At 42.2% G+C, this 16,402-nt stretch overlaps 1 protein-coding gene across 1 annotated transcript in view; it reads left to right on the forward strand.

Annotated features, from left to right (window-relative positions):
* Window positions 1-15,547, forward strand: part of PLPP5 (phospholipid phosphatase 5) — a 45,766-nt gene extending 30,219 nt beyond the window's left edge. The window contains exons 6-8 of the mRNA XM_073622344.1: window positions 1,202-1,326; window positions 2,903-3,073; window positions 5,893-15,547. Coding sequence (XP_073478445.1) covers window positions 1,202-1,326; window positions 2,903-3,073; window positions 5,893-6,062 — 466 coding nt within the window. The 3' untranslated portion in view covers window positions 6,063-15,547. The remainder of the gene's footprint in view (window positions 1-1,201; window positions 1,327-2,902; window positions 3,074-5,892) is intronic.
* The last annotated feature ends 855 nt before the right edge of the window (window positions 15,548-16,402 follow it).

Raw genomic sequence — 16,402 nt, forward strand, 5'->3', positions numbered from 1 at the left:
ATATATACGCACAGCCTGTCTTGTGGGGGAGGGGACACTATTTGGGAATTATTTTCCCTTGAGGACTGCCAGGTCCGCATGTATGTGCCTGCCCCTGTAGATATGAAATGCTGTATGGTTACAGTGTGTGTGATTAACTTAACTTCAGATCCGCGCTGTAGCCGAATGACGGCTACATCGCAGACCTACTTTGCCAGTAGTACGTCGATAGACGGCCTGTGCGTGGCGCGCTCTGTGATCAGCGAGTCTGAGATCCCGACCCCTTACCACATGATCAGCTGTTAGCAAATGACAGCTGATCATGTGATGTAAACAGAGTCGGTAATTCGCTATTTAAAGCCGATCACCGGCGGCTCTCAGAGGGACATCGGTCCCGATCAAGGAGAGTTCCCGACAGCTCGTCTGTGCCACCTACCAGTGCACAACAGTACCCACAGTGCCACCTACCAGTGTCGCCAATCAGTGCCTCATCAACAGTGCTGCCCATCAGTGTCACCTACCAGTGCCCATCAGTGTAACCTACACGTGCCCATCTGTGCCATTTACCAGTGCCACCCATCAGGGCCCATCAGTGCCATCTTATCAGTGGCCACACTGCCGCCTTATCTGTGCCTATCAGTGCCCACCAGTGCCGCCCCATCAGCACATATCAATGAAGGAGAAAAATGACCTGTTTGCAAAATTTTATAACAAACTATGAAACCTGATTTTTTTTTTTTTGTTGTTGTTTAGCAAAAAATAAAAACCCCAGCTGTGATTAAATACCACCAAAAGAAAGCTCTATTTGTGTGAAAAAATGATAAAAATTTAATTTGGGTACAGTGTTGTATGACCGCGCAATTGTCATTCAAAGTGCGTCAGCGCTGAAAGCTGAAAATTGGTCTGGGCAGGAGGGGGGTTTAAGTGCCCAGTAATCATGTGGTTAAGGATGGCCATACATTATACAATCTTCTTGTACAATTTTTCTTTTAGATTAACCAAAACCATATAATATGAGGCCAAATCTAAACAATTTAAATTTTGTATGCAATCAGGCAGACCCTTACACTACATAGTTGAAGGTAAATCTAAAGGAAATTGAACAAGAAAATTGTATAATGTATGGCCAGCTTAAGATTGCATTCTGCATTTACCATTGGCGTTGGGACTTGAGATTTTGTGCATTCATGTTATGATGATGATCTCCTTTTTATATCTTTAGGCCACGTCCCGACTTTCTGCACCGCTGTTTTCCAGATGGGCGAGAATCACCAGGACTGGAATGTACGGGTGATCCGGAAGTGGTGACTGAAGGGAGAAAGAGCTTTCCCAGTGGCCACTCCTCATGTGAGCAAAATTAAAGCATTTATTTTCAGCTTAAACTTTTCTTATTTATTTAATGACCAATAACTGAACTCTGGATCTCTTCAATGTAAGGCCACAAGTTATTGGAGCATATGTCCAGTTTTCAGGGTACACTACTCTTCCTCCAGTCAATGGTTGACATGGAATGAGCAGCCCGGACCACATTTTTGTGTAATCCAGGACCAGCTCTGATCCTAGAATTCATATATATATATATATATATATATATATATATATATATATATATATATATATATATATATATATATATATATATATGAATGTATGTATGTATGAATGTAAGTGTGTGTGTGTGTATATATATATATATATATATATATATATATATATATATATATATATATATATATATATATATATATATATATATTCTCCTCTCTCCGAGTCCTCCATAAGGGGTTGAGACAGCAAGGAGTGAGTCAGCAGGGGGCAGAGAAACAGCAGTACACTGATCTGTCCAGTGTACAGGGATAGCATGTCCGCACAAGTCTTGGTCATAGGAGGACAGGCAGGCTTTGCTCCAAGGGATGGTTGTGCTTCCATGTCAGTCTGCAGTAGAAAAGCAAAGGGACGGGCAGGATCACCAGAAATTTCACACAAAGGAAGCAATGCAAAGAGAACAGGATAATTTTTAACACAATTACATGGTACAGCAGGCACATATCAGTAATATGAAATGTTGGGGTAGAACTTTAACTCAGTAATGCAATTTATTCTCCCCCATAATATAGTTTTATTACCTGTTGTTACTGCCAGTACAGCCTGAAGTTCTCTACTTCCTGTAATGCTGCATACAAATGACCGATTTTTCCGTCGGAATGAACTCTGAAGGTTTTTCTGATGGAGTTCTGAAGGAGTTCCGCTGAAACTGTCTTGCGTACACACGATCACACCAGAGTCCGACTGTCTAGAACGCGGTGATTTACAACACTTAAGACGGGACTAGAAAAAGGAAGTTCAATAGCCAGTAGCCAATAGCTTCCGTCTCGTACTTGCTTCAGAGCATGCGTCGTTTTTGGTCCGTCGGAACAGCATACAGACGAGCGGTTTTCCAGATAGGAACTGATTCCGTCGGAAAGATTTGAAACATGTTCTATTTCTAGGTCCGTCAGAATTTTAGAAAAAAAAAAAAGTCAGATGAGGCCTACACACAATCGTAATGTCCGCTGAAAAGATTCTGTTGGACTTTTCCTGCCGGAAAGTCCGACCGTGTGTATGTGGCATTATAGTGACAATGCTGTTTGGTCCTGCAGTAAAATCGCATGGCGGTGTTGTCAGCGGGGTAGTCTTAGGCAGACATCTTGTTTTTTAAATGGTCCCTTTTTCAGCAGTTACAAAATTGTTGGTATTGTTTGTTTTCAAATGGTGGGGGAGGGGGGGAGGAAATGTTTATAGATGCAAGCACCCTTGTCGAGGTCACGAATCACTGTATTGAGATTTATTAATTAGAAATTTTGCACATGTACTGGTATTGGTGTCCCTTTTTTTTTTTTTTTTCCTTATGCTTATGTTCTGTTTCTTTTTCCCTCGTAATTAGTTGCATTTGCTGGGCTGGGCTTCACAGCTCTTTATATTGCCGGGAAGCTGGGAAGTTTTTCCTCCACTGGTCGTGGACATTCCTGGCGACTGTGCACCTTCTTGTTCCCGCTGCTGTGTGCTATCGCTATTGCGTTATCCCGCACATGTGACTACAAACACCACTGGCAGGGTAAGTACACTGGATTCAGCAGGGGTTAGGTGTCGATAATCTGGTAAAAGTCAGGCTGGGCTTATGGTGAAAAATAGAGAAGTTATCTTCAAGAAAAAAAAAAGTGAAAAGCTTGACCCACATGTCCTGCTTTTCATAGCTTCATGCTGGTCCTTTTTTATTGTGATGGTATCCTCCATGACCAATGAGGAAGAACAGCAGGGAAGATTTTACCGCAGAAATCGAGATTTGAAAATAATTTGTCGTGCAGGTACCGAGTATTGTCTACTCTTTTACTTGCTCTCTTCTGCAGCCCAGGAATCCAAATCCCGGACTGCTGTAATCTGTAAGGTTCCATACCTATGGTAGCGTTGACCCCCGGTCCCATACCTTTCCTCAAGTTGGCCATTGGGAACATACGGGAGGGAATAGGGCAAGCTAATAATACTACCAGAGTAAACTATCCTCGAATCCGCTCATACATTGACATTGCCCAGGGGACTTTTACAAGAATTGCACCAAACAAAAATAGGTCAGCACATTCTAAAAAGGTGATTAATATCATATTAAAATTACACAGAATACTTTAAAAAAGGATATAAAGTTGTAACAGGTGTACATGAAGAAATTGTTCAAATCCTAAAACTTGATGCGTTTTGTGAAGCAACGTTCACTTCTTCAGGAGACAAACATATTTTATAGGATATCTGTAGAAAGACCATGTCATTAGTATACCATAATACAAGAAAAAGGACTACATGGCAGAAAAGATATATCCGCCATAGAAAAAAAAAATGGACTGGTTCAAACAGTTGTTAAAACGTGTGGAGCATCCCTTGAATCCAGGACTGATAGCTGTAAAAGTAAATGCACTGATCACCTGGATACCTGCATTGCAGTGTTGGAGCCTGTCCAAGTTTTGACAAGTATACTTGTAAAAAAAATTGTAAACTCTTACATACTATATACCCACTGAAGTGACTGGCCTTAGATGATGCACAGCAGTTAAACAAATCCTCCTGCATAAGTTGTACTTGTTCATCTGTAGCCCTTTCTCCACTACAGCCTATTAAATCACACATTTTCCACAGCATTTCTGAGCTCCAGAAGGCAGGGGGCGGGGATCTAATGTCACACACCGCACAGCAAAGTGTTTAGTGTAATCTGAGACCTGAGGGGAAGGAATGGACACACCCTCCCCTACACAGTCTGATAAGGAAACCTGCACAGCTCAGGCTGTTATTCCCCCTCTGTGTGCTGGGGGTGGGTTGGGTGTCCCCTGGGATTCTGGAGGGTGTCCCCTGGGATTCTGTGGTGTTAGCAGAACCTGTCAGAAGTAATTTGTGCAGACAGCAGGAGGAAAGAGAAGATGGGAACCACACTAGGTGCTTTGGATTGAGGGAAATGCTTTGTTCATTATTCACCATTTCATTTCAGAGGTCTACAAACACATGAAATCCCACATAGAGTAACGAAAACAATCACTTCCATTGTGTTAAACTGCGCTGGAAGTGTCTCCTTCAGCCTAGGTTCACACTGACAGGTTAGAAAGCCGAACTCGCATGATTTCATACCCGTATGTCAGTCCAACTTCGGGGGCGATTTCAGAGACATCTGTGTGGGTTTCTGCACAGACGTCTATACAAATTGCACCCCGAAGTCGCCAAAAGTAGTACAGAAACTACTTTTGGGAATTGGGACAGTGCGGCACCGATTCGGACAGTGCCGTTACTGGCAATAGCCTCCAATTTGGCATGTGACTTGACATGAAATCGCACCAATGTGAACCTAGGCTTATTGTCTTTAAAATTCTGAAGTTAATGTGACTAACGTGTTAAAACAGAACTTTACCTGTAACAACTTGATAAAAATAGTTTTTTAGCAAGGAACACATTCCACATTAATAATTATGCTACCAACATTGGTGTGTGCTGTAAATTGCTTCCAGCATTACTCCTGTTTTTACTTTCCAGGGGCTGCTATTTTCCTGAAGCTCAGAGCCCCTGAACAGCAGTCAATCAGAAAGTGGAACTAAACCCATTGATTTAACGATTTCAAAAAAGTTACATTCCTGGAATTGGTAACTGTCACATTGGCTTGTGTCCTCAACCAAACTATTAAACCATCAAATGGCTGGTGTCATAACTGATCACATATACAACATCATCGCAGTTGCAGATCAAACAGAAGCAGCTTCCTTGACTGTAGGAGGGTTTAATTCAGCTTTAAGGCTGTCAGCAGATCGACCTCTACAAACTCAGCAGTGCCTAAAAATGGAGAGCAACTGAGCATGTGCAGAGCAGGGTGAGACAGAGTATTACTGGATTATAAACGGTATAGGCACTTATTTTTAATGTTGTACATAGCTATACCTGCAAAAAGGACCATCCTGAAGTGATCTAGCAGGACTTAATTTTCTGACTAAAGTTCCACTTTAAGGTTGCCTTTTAGTTTTTTGCTATAGGTATTTAAAATTGGCACTTCATGTTATAATTGTAGAAAATCCCCCCTTTGCCCTCCATAACATCTGAGTATACTACAGATCCCTCCAGATGCTCGTAGTAGCCCAGCCACTCACAGTACTTAATGGCCAATTGGTGAACCCCATGGTATGACAGGTTGGCGAAATGGGGCAATAGGTTGGATCTTTTACTTTTTTTAAATGATCAGGTTTCATGTCCCTGTGTGCTCTGGACACAGGCCACTATAAACAGCATTGTCTCTACAGGGAGGTTTCATATATTATGCAGTTTGTTAAATTGTACAATCGAATAGAACATATGACTATTTAGGACTATTTTTTGTAATATATTCTGACTGCCTATTGTCGTTAATTTTAGATGTTGTGGTTGGAGCTTTCATTGGACTCTTCTTTGCCTACCTGTGCTACAGGCAGTATTACCCCCCACTGACAGACAAGGAATGTCAGCAGCCATATCGGACCAAGGGACGAGTGTCCGGAGCTCAGGAGAGGAAGCTGAGCACCGCAGGGTACAGCCTGGATGTATAGCTGAGACATTCCGTGCAAATAGACTTTCACTGCCACAGTGTACTGAGATGCCCTCCTATGATGAAGAGGTGGTCTTCACTTTCTCAGGAGCAGATAATGTATTTATTAGGGGCAACTTTTACCTTTAACAGGTTTGGCTGTTTCCAGTTCTGTGTTACACTTGAAGGGAATATTCTATTAGGAGGACCATGCTATAGATTGACATTTCCAGTGAGTCTTTCATGCCTAGTTTGGGTATGTAGGACAACCTATAAATACTTGGCAGTTGTGTAGAACATATTTATTGGGACAGTGGTAAATTATACCTGGGCCCCAGGGAACTCCTCGCTGTATCCGACCAGGACGTGATCTGACAATGATGGGATTATTCGTAATATTAAGTGATTGTAGATTATGAAGGATGGATCGCTCAGTGCTTGGAATATATCTGCTGTTTAGTGATCAGTTTACTGTAGATTATCACAAGGTCATCTGATATGGATTATCAAAGTCTAGTGATAGGATTATAGCCTTATGTGGACAAAATCACATAGTGCTACGAGAATGGCATGTGTGCTTCTAGGCTGATCATAGAACGGATTCCTCCAGCCACACAGTTGAGGTGGATAGAGGAGCCCTCTCCACTGAGACATTGTATGCTGACTGTGGGATTCTCCTCTGTCAGAATAAACTGATCAGCGGCTGCAGCTGCTGATCGAAAAATAATTTCCACCAAAGTTGATCGTTAGAAGGACTTCTGTTGAGTGGGAGTGGCCACACATGGATCATAATTTGAACGGTCCCTGCTGAACTGGCCGAATTTCAATCCATGTATGGCTGGGTTTAGACCAGAATCACTCAGTAGATCACTCAGTGCTAGGATTATGTGCAATGTCCGGTGACAGTAGATCCCAGGACAGGATTATATGGTGCTAGAATTGGACTGAATTGTAGTTTAAGAATAACCAAGCTGTGTTGGTTTTAAAAGCATTTAAAAGACTTTTAAACAGTCAAATTCCCTTCTGTAGCTGAATACCATCATCTAAATATTATTTAAATGTCCAAAAATTGTTACAAAAAACAAAAAAATCTGAAGGTGTAGCTATTGTCTAAAATGTGGCCATAAAATTGAAGTACAGGTTTTCCCTCCTCCCAGTTTTGAATAAGAATGTCTGTCCGATTATTGCGGACATGGAGAAAAAAAAATAATAAAATTGGAAAACGAAGGTCGACAAGTTTAGAAAAAAATCCTTTTTTAAATTTTTTTTTTTTTACTATAAATATATTTAATTATAGTAGGTTTCTTTTTATGGTTTCTTCTGGGTAGTTTCTACATTGGAATGTGTTTAGCTGGAAGAAAATGTTCAAAGGGAAAATGGATTTGTGTAGCAGTTATTTTTATTTTAAGATTAAAATGTGGATTTAATCAGTGTAATATAAATACTAGTATCAGTGAGTGCTTGGGTTTTAACAACCTGGTTCTCCATATTAGTTGTTATATTGTCCATGGGGGCAACCATATTGTCTCATTACATGTGTGGTCACTGCCTCTTGCTGAACAGTACAACACTATGGTTGTGTTTCACTGTTCCTGCTTATGTTCAGCTTGATTAAAGTAATTTTGTATATATAGTTTGGATAGAGTGGTGAGAGCGTAAAGCTTCTGTTGTTTTTTTTTTTTTTTTTGCCAGTACAGGATTGCTTATGCAGAAAAATGTTAAGGTATCACAATCAATGAGAAAAAAAATCTCTATTCTAAAACATTTGAAAGTAGCCCCAGGTAGCTTACCCAAAAAAGCCACCTGTTCTCCCATAGAAGTATACTGTACATGGGTCATAATTTTATAAGTTGTGTGCACAAAGAACCATATTACATTGGTGTCTGGAGTTGTAATCCCAAAAAACACCAAGTGTGTTAGTAACTTTCTATTGCGATAATGGAGAGACTCCTAAATAATTTTATTTGAAGTAATTAAAATACACTGCTCAAAAAAATTAAAGGAACCAATTTTTTTAAACAGAGTATAGCATCAAGTCAATTAAACTCCTGGGATATGCTGTAGATCTGGTCAGTTAAGTAGCAGAGGGGGTTGTTAATCAGTTTCAGCTGCTTTGGTGTTAATGAAATTAACAACAGTTGCACTAAATGGACAATGAGATTGCCTCCAAAACAGGAATGGTTTTACAGGTAGAGGCCACTGACATTTTTTTCTTCCCTACTAGTCTTTTTCAACTGTTTCTCACTAGTTTTGCATTTGGCTAGGGTCAGTGTCACTACTGGTAGCATGAGGCGATACCTGAACCCTATAGAGGTTGCACAGGCAGTCAACCTCCCCCAGGATGGCATATTAATATGTGCAATTGCCATAAGGTTTGCTGAGTCTCCCAGCACAGTCTCAAGAGCATGGAGGAGATTCCAGGAGACAGGCAGTTACTCTAGAAGAGCTGGACAGGGTCATAGAAGGTCCTTAACCCTTCAGCAGGACTGGTATCTGCTCCTTTGTGCAAGAAGAAACCGGATGAGTACTGGCAGAGCCCTTCAAAATGACCTCCAGCAGGCCACTGGTGTGAATGTTTGATTCTTTGGTCAATCTTCACGAGGGTGTGGCCTGAGGGCCCGACATCCTCTAGTGGGCCAGTGCTCACTGCCCGGCACTGTGGAGCTCGATTGGCATTTGCCATTAAACACCAGAATTGGCAGGTCTGCCACTGTTGACCTGTGCTTTTCACAGATGAGAGCAGGTTCACCCCGAGCACATGTGACCGGCGTGAAAGGGTCTGGAGAAGCCGTGGAGAATGTTATGCTGCCTGTAACATTGTTCAGCATGACCAGTTTGGTGGTGGGTCAGTGATGGTCTGAGGAGGCATATCCATGGAGGGACGCAGAGACCTCTACAGGCTAGACAATGGCACCCTAACTGCCATTCGGTATTGGGATGAAATCCTTGGAACCATTGTCAGAGTATGCAGCCAGTTCCTGGAGGATGAAGGAATTGATACCATTGAATGGCCCCATGCTCGCCTGACCTAAATACAATAAAACACCTCTGGGACATTATGTTTCAGTTGATCTGATGCCGCCAGGTTGCACCTCAGTCTGTTCAGGAGCTCAGGGATGCCCTGGTCCAGATCTGGGAGAAAATACCCCAGGACACCATCCGTCGTCTCATTAGGTGCATGCCCTGACATTGTCGGGCATGCATACAAGCACGTCGGTTGCCATACAAACTGAGTACCATTTTGAGTTGCTGCAATGAAATTTCGGCAAAATGGACTAGCCTGTTGCATCATTTTTTCACTTTGATTTTCGTGGTTTTTTTTTTTCCCGCAAAAAGACGTGCATTTATTTTTTAGTTTTTTTTTATTTTATTTTTGTAGAAAGGTGAACTTCTCCTTTTAACATATTAGGAACTCTCTTAAATGTGGCTGATGATTCTGGAGACCGTGTATATTATCAAGTGAGGAATATCTCTCTGCGTCATCAGTTTTTTGATGGATGACAAATGGAGAGAATACCACTTGGCACAGGTAATGTTCCAATTTTGCATGGATGTGGTAGACCTAGGTCTTCTACTGTAGATGAATGGAACAAAGTCCAGCAAACCCTAAATTCTTCAGCTGATGATGTCGCTGCTAGATGAATATCTGACCAAGCTAAAGATGCTAATACATTCTCCTAAAACTGGAACAACTGCTGATTGGGAGCCTTCAGATTGATTGTCTAATCTCTAACAATGTGCAAATTGACACCAGTAGTTCTGTTGGCTTTTTCTGCACATGCTTCTCTAATGTACCACAGCTTCTCAGTTTGACCACAACTGAATCCCTGGGCTCTTCTGATACTAATGGAGAAGGTGGACACTTACAAGGAGTTGGAAATTCTCACTCAAGACACCCATTGATATAGACATGAAATAATAGTACATACAACAGAGTTGCAAAGAAGACCAATGAGGAGTTTTTTGTCTTATGAAAGCATCAAATTATTATTTATCCAATATTGAATTAAAAATATTGTGCAGTGGATCAATACAAATCCAAATGTGGATGATCTAATGGCAGTCAAGACAAATGACTGAAAAGTCATCTGGGTGGAAACTTCTAAAAAGCAGCAACATAGAACAGCCCGCTGAATACAATGAAACTGTCCATGGTGGACATGAAACCACTGGGATAAGGAGTAAGATTACAGTTTGAATGAGAGGATTGTACCAAATTAAACAATTTTGGTGCAGAAGCGGCTCCCTTTGCTACTGGACGTACTCTGGTGCAGGAATATTGAACTACATGAGCTCTGGGGGGGGGGGCTTTCTTTCAACAAGTATGAAGAGGAGTACAGTTTGATGCAGAACCGAGCATCAATCATCCACTTCTGTGTACAGAAGGTCTAGGACAAGAAAGCCTTACTTAAGGGGTATTCAGTAGGAGCTGACCGAGAAGAGCACGTCATTGTAAGGGCAGCAGAATATCCTAAAACTTGGTTGTTGCAGAAAAAGGCATCTGGAATAATGGAACTTTACCGGTATTTGTTATGGTATATTTGCTGGTTCCCTTTAATCCAGGTGAGAGTCAGGCTATTGACCACTTCCTTCTTTTCTTCTTTTTTTTTTTTTTTTTTGGTTGAAGTGTTTTTGGGAAACTGCCGGTTTGTGAACAGTTTACAATTTTCTATACTGTTGAATTAATATTGACTATTTTCACTTACCCATTTGTATTTAAAGTTAAAAAAAAAAAAAAAAAGATGCAGCAGTGTAAAATTTTCCAGCGGAACACATTTAATCAGGTATATTAGGCTGAAACTAACCTCATTTTGAATTGTGATACCTTAAGCTTTTTATAAGCAGTCCTGCATTAATTTTTCTGAATGTGTGACATTCCATAATCTGATTACAGTGGGCAAAGGAGAAGTAAAAACCTAGTTTACAGATTTATTTTTCTCCTGGCTGGGAAGACTCTTCCTCTTGATATCTCCTCGTGTACATTGTCACAGGGACAAAAATTAAGGGGAAAATCTAAAATGTTGAGTTGTCACTAGAAAAAAAAAAAAGAAGTCTGCGAATTGGAGTTTTTTTTTTTTTTCCTGGTGACAACTAGAGGTATTTCCCTCACTTTGGAGAGATTTAATTATTTTCTTGTGTATATGGAGCAGAAAGGCTGATCGCAATTATCTATATTTAGTGAGTAGGGTTGTTATAACATTCCACGATATTCAAGTGATGGAACCGTAAAATCTAAATCTGAAACCAGAGTCTAAAATTACTGGAAAGAGAAATTCCAGCAACTGTTCTCACTATGCAGTTGACTGCCTCACTTTCCTTTTTATTGTTGGTTTGGTTATCCTCTTAGACAGCTAAGACCATTCATAGGGGGCTGAGTATTTTATGGTATTGCAATTTTCTATGAAGGAAAAAACTTTCTTTTTTTTTTTTTTTAAAGAGTAGCCATGTATAGGGACTGAATATAAATACAGGGATATACAGTAGTTTGTGTATGCGTGTGTTTGAGTATACTTGACAGTGATTGTTATTGCTCTATAGGATGATGTCATACAGACCATATTGACATTTTGCTAGCCTATTTTACAAAGCAGCACCTTTTTTTGTGTTGTAAGAGAATCGGTGTGACTTTGTTACATGGTATGTGAACATACTCCAATTGTGACAAGGGGTAAATTCCAAAGCATATTTCCCAGAGATTAATTAAAAAATCTGATGTGCAGCTGTGGGTACCCATGTAACCCTGGTATGTGTACATTTTGTGGCACTTTTTGTATATCTGGGATTGCTGAAACAACAATGGCTTTCCATTTTGCAATTTATATTCTGCTACTTGAACCTCTGCCTTTTTGCCCTTGCTACTTAAAACCCACAGCAAAATAGCAACTAAATACTACCGTATTTTTCGCATCATAAGACACACTTTTTCCCCCCAAAAAAATGAGGGAAAATGTCCTTGCGTCTTATGGAGCGAAAACTGAGCAGGCTCCGCGCTCCCCGTCGCCACCGCCGTGTCAGAATATCAGCGCTCGGCTTCTTTGTGGAGGAGTGAGGAAAGGATGTGAGGCGGATCCTTGCAGGGGCATACCAAGGGGGAGCGGGGGGGAGGCGTTCTGCCCCAGGTGCCAAAACATGGGGGGGGGTCAGTGGCATTGCTATAAAAAACAAACAGCCAGGGCTCTTGCTGCTTTTGGGATGGTGTCACATCTGGTGGGTGTCAACTGACCTGGCCGCGCATAGATTGAAATTTGTCTGTTCCTGCTGAACCATCTGAATTTCGATCAATCTGTGGCCAGTTGACCTGTGGCCATGCTTTCTTCCACCTCCCCATCCATTGGATTGTACCACTTGTCCGCACCCAGTATGTGCACACTTCATAGTTAGCGAAGCAATACATTATCAGAAATAATCAGGAAAAATACCGCGCCAATCACAGAAACTTAAAAAGCAGCCAACACTACAATTCGACAAAATTGTGCAGAGTAAATTGGTATAGAAAGTGTAGCGCTATTAATGAACCATATATATGAACTATGTTCCAATCCTATAAAAAAATGTGTTAATAAACAGTTCACCACTGTGCAAAGAAAATAACAAACTCAAATTTCCCCACATGGAGGGAAGTGTAACACTTATGTGAAATGTGAAAGATTCAATAATGTGTATTCATGTAGAACAAATCATTTTAAATATAAATATCACAATCTCCTACGATAGGTGAATTCAAACGTGAAACAAAGAATTGTAAAAGTAAAAAATAGTGCTAGTATTGGGGAGTTAACAACACAAATTTAAAACTGTGCCCACAATCTCCCAATCAAGTTCATAATTCATGTAGTATTAATTCAGTCCAAAAGATACTGCAGATGGCTAGACCAGCCCAAAGGTGCAAAACAGGTGATGTAGTGCTATTCTTCTCAGTGAAGATCCAAAACAAAAAGAGGATGAAATACTCTTACCAACTTCGGTGGACTCACAGGCCGTTGGCGGTGAGTCAAACGAGCTTGAACTGTCATATGATGGATGACAGTATAAGTGTGGTCTGTAGTGATGGCGAACCTCCTCCTTGGATGAGGGACCAAGTGTGTGCCCGAGTAGCTGATTCGATCAACACCGTCACCAATGTAAGCAAGCCATATTTATGATATGTAAAGAAGAAAAAACAGGGAGCCTCCACATGGTGTAAATCCAAAAATCAATTGGGGTTTATTTGATCAAACAAGATCATCCGACAATCAGTAAAAAATATAAAAATTAGAATCGATTCCAACAAAGATAGTTTAAAACAGGCGTGGTAAAAGTGGCTGGGTGCAGCAAAGAGACCCGACGCGTTTCGTCTAAGCTAGCTGAAGTCCTCCAAGTCCTACATGATGGTGAACCAAAACTGGTGCAGTCTCCACATGTGGGTCAAAGGAGCTGAGGGCAATCGCAGGGTCATCCAGTAGGGTGAATGATCAGAGAGGACCCTGACGCCGAAACCCACATCAAGGAGGTCTGGCACCAGGGTAGGGGAGATCATATTCATGTCAATACGGGACATAGCAGACTGTGAGGGGCTGAAGCAGGAGTAAGCGACTGTGGTCAGGTGCTTGTGTCTCCAAGTATCTATCATGGCAAATTCTGAAAGGAACCTCCCAAATCTGGTGAGCAAGGGCTGGGGTGGCATTTGGGCAGAGGAATGAAGTCTATCGAAGGTGGGTTCAACCGTTATGTTGAAGTCCCCCATCCAGACAGTAGGCACCGTGGGGTGCTGGGCCATAAAGGTTACCCCTTCCTGTAAGGCAGCGAATTGAAACGGTGGTGGAATATAGAATGCCATTAGGAGAACCTCCAGGTCACCGATGGCGGTGTGGAGGAGCAGGTACTGGCCCTGCGGGTCCGACTGCAGAAGGTGGAGCTGAAATTGAACCGACTTGGCAATCAGTACAGCGACGCCACGGGAGCTAGAAGTGTAGGGGGCTTGATAGAACCAACCGACCCAGGTTTTTTGTAGCGCCATTTGCATCTGCCCTGTGATGTGAGTTTCCACAAGGACAGAGACGTCCGCGCGCAGAGATTTGAAATGGGAAAGGACAGTCACGCGTTTAGGTTTGGCTCTCAGCCCGCACACATTCCATGTGACTAATTTGAGGGAGGCCATGACATTATTGGGGGTATATAAATTCGCAGTCTGACCTGCAGGGAGCACTCTCCAGTAACACATGTAAACATCTCAGACACAATACAGGACAGTATGCATTTTAGTGAAAACATAACCGAGGCATACATGGCAGATCTGTGTGAGCAGGCTGCGAGGCACAGCAGCTCGCAAGCGTTGGTCACACAGGGAGCCGGAGAGAAGGGCAATTGACCTTGAATATGTAGCAGCTGATGGAAGTGAATAAGTTGTAATTTAAGGCTAGTCAAGCATAGATATACCACTATACATAACACATAAACTTTGCCTACACTGGACCAGCTTGGCAGAGTGAACAAATAGCAGCCCACCACAGCTGTGGGGGCAGCAGCTTGGCCAGGGGAAAATATATTGAAAAGTCAGCGATTTGCGCCAGAACAATAAAGGTAAAAAAAAGAAAAAAATATCATGTGTCCAGGTGCAACCTCACTGGTCTCGGGGGGTGGGGGTGGGGGGCGATCAGTAACTGAAAAGTGCACAACGGTGCAAAGTAGAAAAGTGTCCAGCAGTTCAAGGGGGTGCAGACAGTAGTCCGAGAGCGGCTGGGGTCATTTGGGTGGGGGGTAATAAGGGGTGAAAGTAAAAATAGGACATCAGGAGGTTGATCCGGTTGGGGGGAGCGGGGGCAAGGGGTATAAGCAGCTCCAGAGCTGATCTGAGCATATCAAAGTAGGCACAGGAGGGGAAGAAAGAACCCAACTCGCGTTTCAAGAAGGATGACCGTTCAGCATTCTGTGTAGAGTCTAGGCCAGGGGGACTCGTTCACAGGGGGAAGCAAGATTGGCGTCCACAGAAGGGTTAGGTGGGATCAGGAATCGCCGTGTCACGATGTTCCAGCCAGGACAGGACCGCAAAGGGATCTTCAAATAAGTGGGCCTTACCATCCCGGATTACGCGAGTCGCACTGGGAACAGCATAGCATACGCCAGGTGGCGAGTGCGTAGTTGCCGTTTTGCCTCGGAGAACTGTGCCCTTTTTTTTTGTACTTTGGCAGACAGGTCTGGAAATACTGCAACATGTATGTTGCCAAAAGGGATATTGCCTCTCTCGCGGGTGAGGCGTAAGATGGTGTCACGGTAGTTCAGGAGCTTGGCTATGAAGGTGCGCGGGGGGGCTCCGGTTGGTGGAGGGCAGGCGATGAGTGCGCTCCACCACAAATTGGTGGAGGCTGAAGGCTTTGATAAGCAGGTTCTCAAGGAATGTGGGGGGGTCTGAGCCTTCGGCCCTCTCAGACAGACCCACAAACCGGAGGTTGCATCTACGGAGCCTGTTCTCCATGTCATCCTGCTTACTTAGGGGACAGCATTGAGTTGAATATAAAATGAAAAAGGTGCAGTGCAATAAATAAGTCCATACACTTTCACAATACACAGTATTGAAGATAATGGAATCCACCACGTGATAATAAGAATGTTTTTCAAATGTTGTACATGATGTTCAAAAAGTGACAAGTCCTCCACCATCAATATAATGCACTCTTACCAGATCTGATGGACCATTTGAGTGAACAAATGGTCATACACGCTTGTTTTCCCATATATGGGATAAGGCAGATGAATCAATCCAGCAGCATATACGGACAGGTCCCAGGATGGATAAACGTATATAAAATGAAAAGAGTGGACACAATCTAAGTGTACACTATAACGTCATTTATTGGATAAAGGATGCCTGCACAATGCACTGATATTCATAGGAATCATGCGGCCAAAAACTTTAAAACAGCATATGACGGCGGTATAGCAACCGCAAGTAAAATTCACAGGCGAACAGCAGTGGGTCCCACCGCTGACGAAGTACATACAGGACATAACGTATGTATGGGGGGAGGAGCTATGCTGCGGTGTTCACCTGTGAATTCACGAATGATTCTTATAAATTTCAGTGCATTGTGCTGGCATCTTTTATCCAATAAATGACTTTATAGTGTACACTTAGATTGTGTCCACTCTTTTCATTTTGTATACCACGTTTATCCATCCTGGGACCTGTCCATATATGCTGCTGGATTGATTCATCTGCCTTATCCCATATGTGGGAAAACAAGCGTATATGACCATTTGTTTACTCAAATGGTCCATCAGATCTGGTAAGAGTGCATTATATTGACGGTGGAGGTCTTGTCACTTTTTGAACATCATGTACAACATTTGAAAAACATTCTTATTATCACGTGGTGGATTCCATTA

This window comes from Aquarana catesbeiana, linkage group LG03, assembly GCF_042186555.1.
Source record: "Aquarana catesbeiana isolate 2022-GZ linkage group LG03, ASM4218655v1, whole genome shotgun sequence".
Classification (NCBI taxonomy): domain Eukaryota; kingdom Metazoa; phylum Chordata; class Amphibia; order Anura; family Ranidae; genus Aquarana; species Aquarana catesbeiana.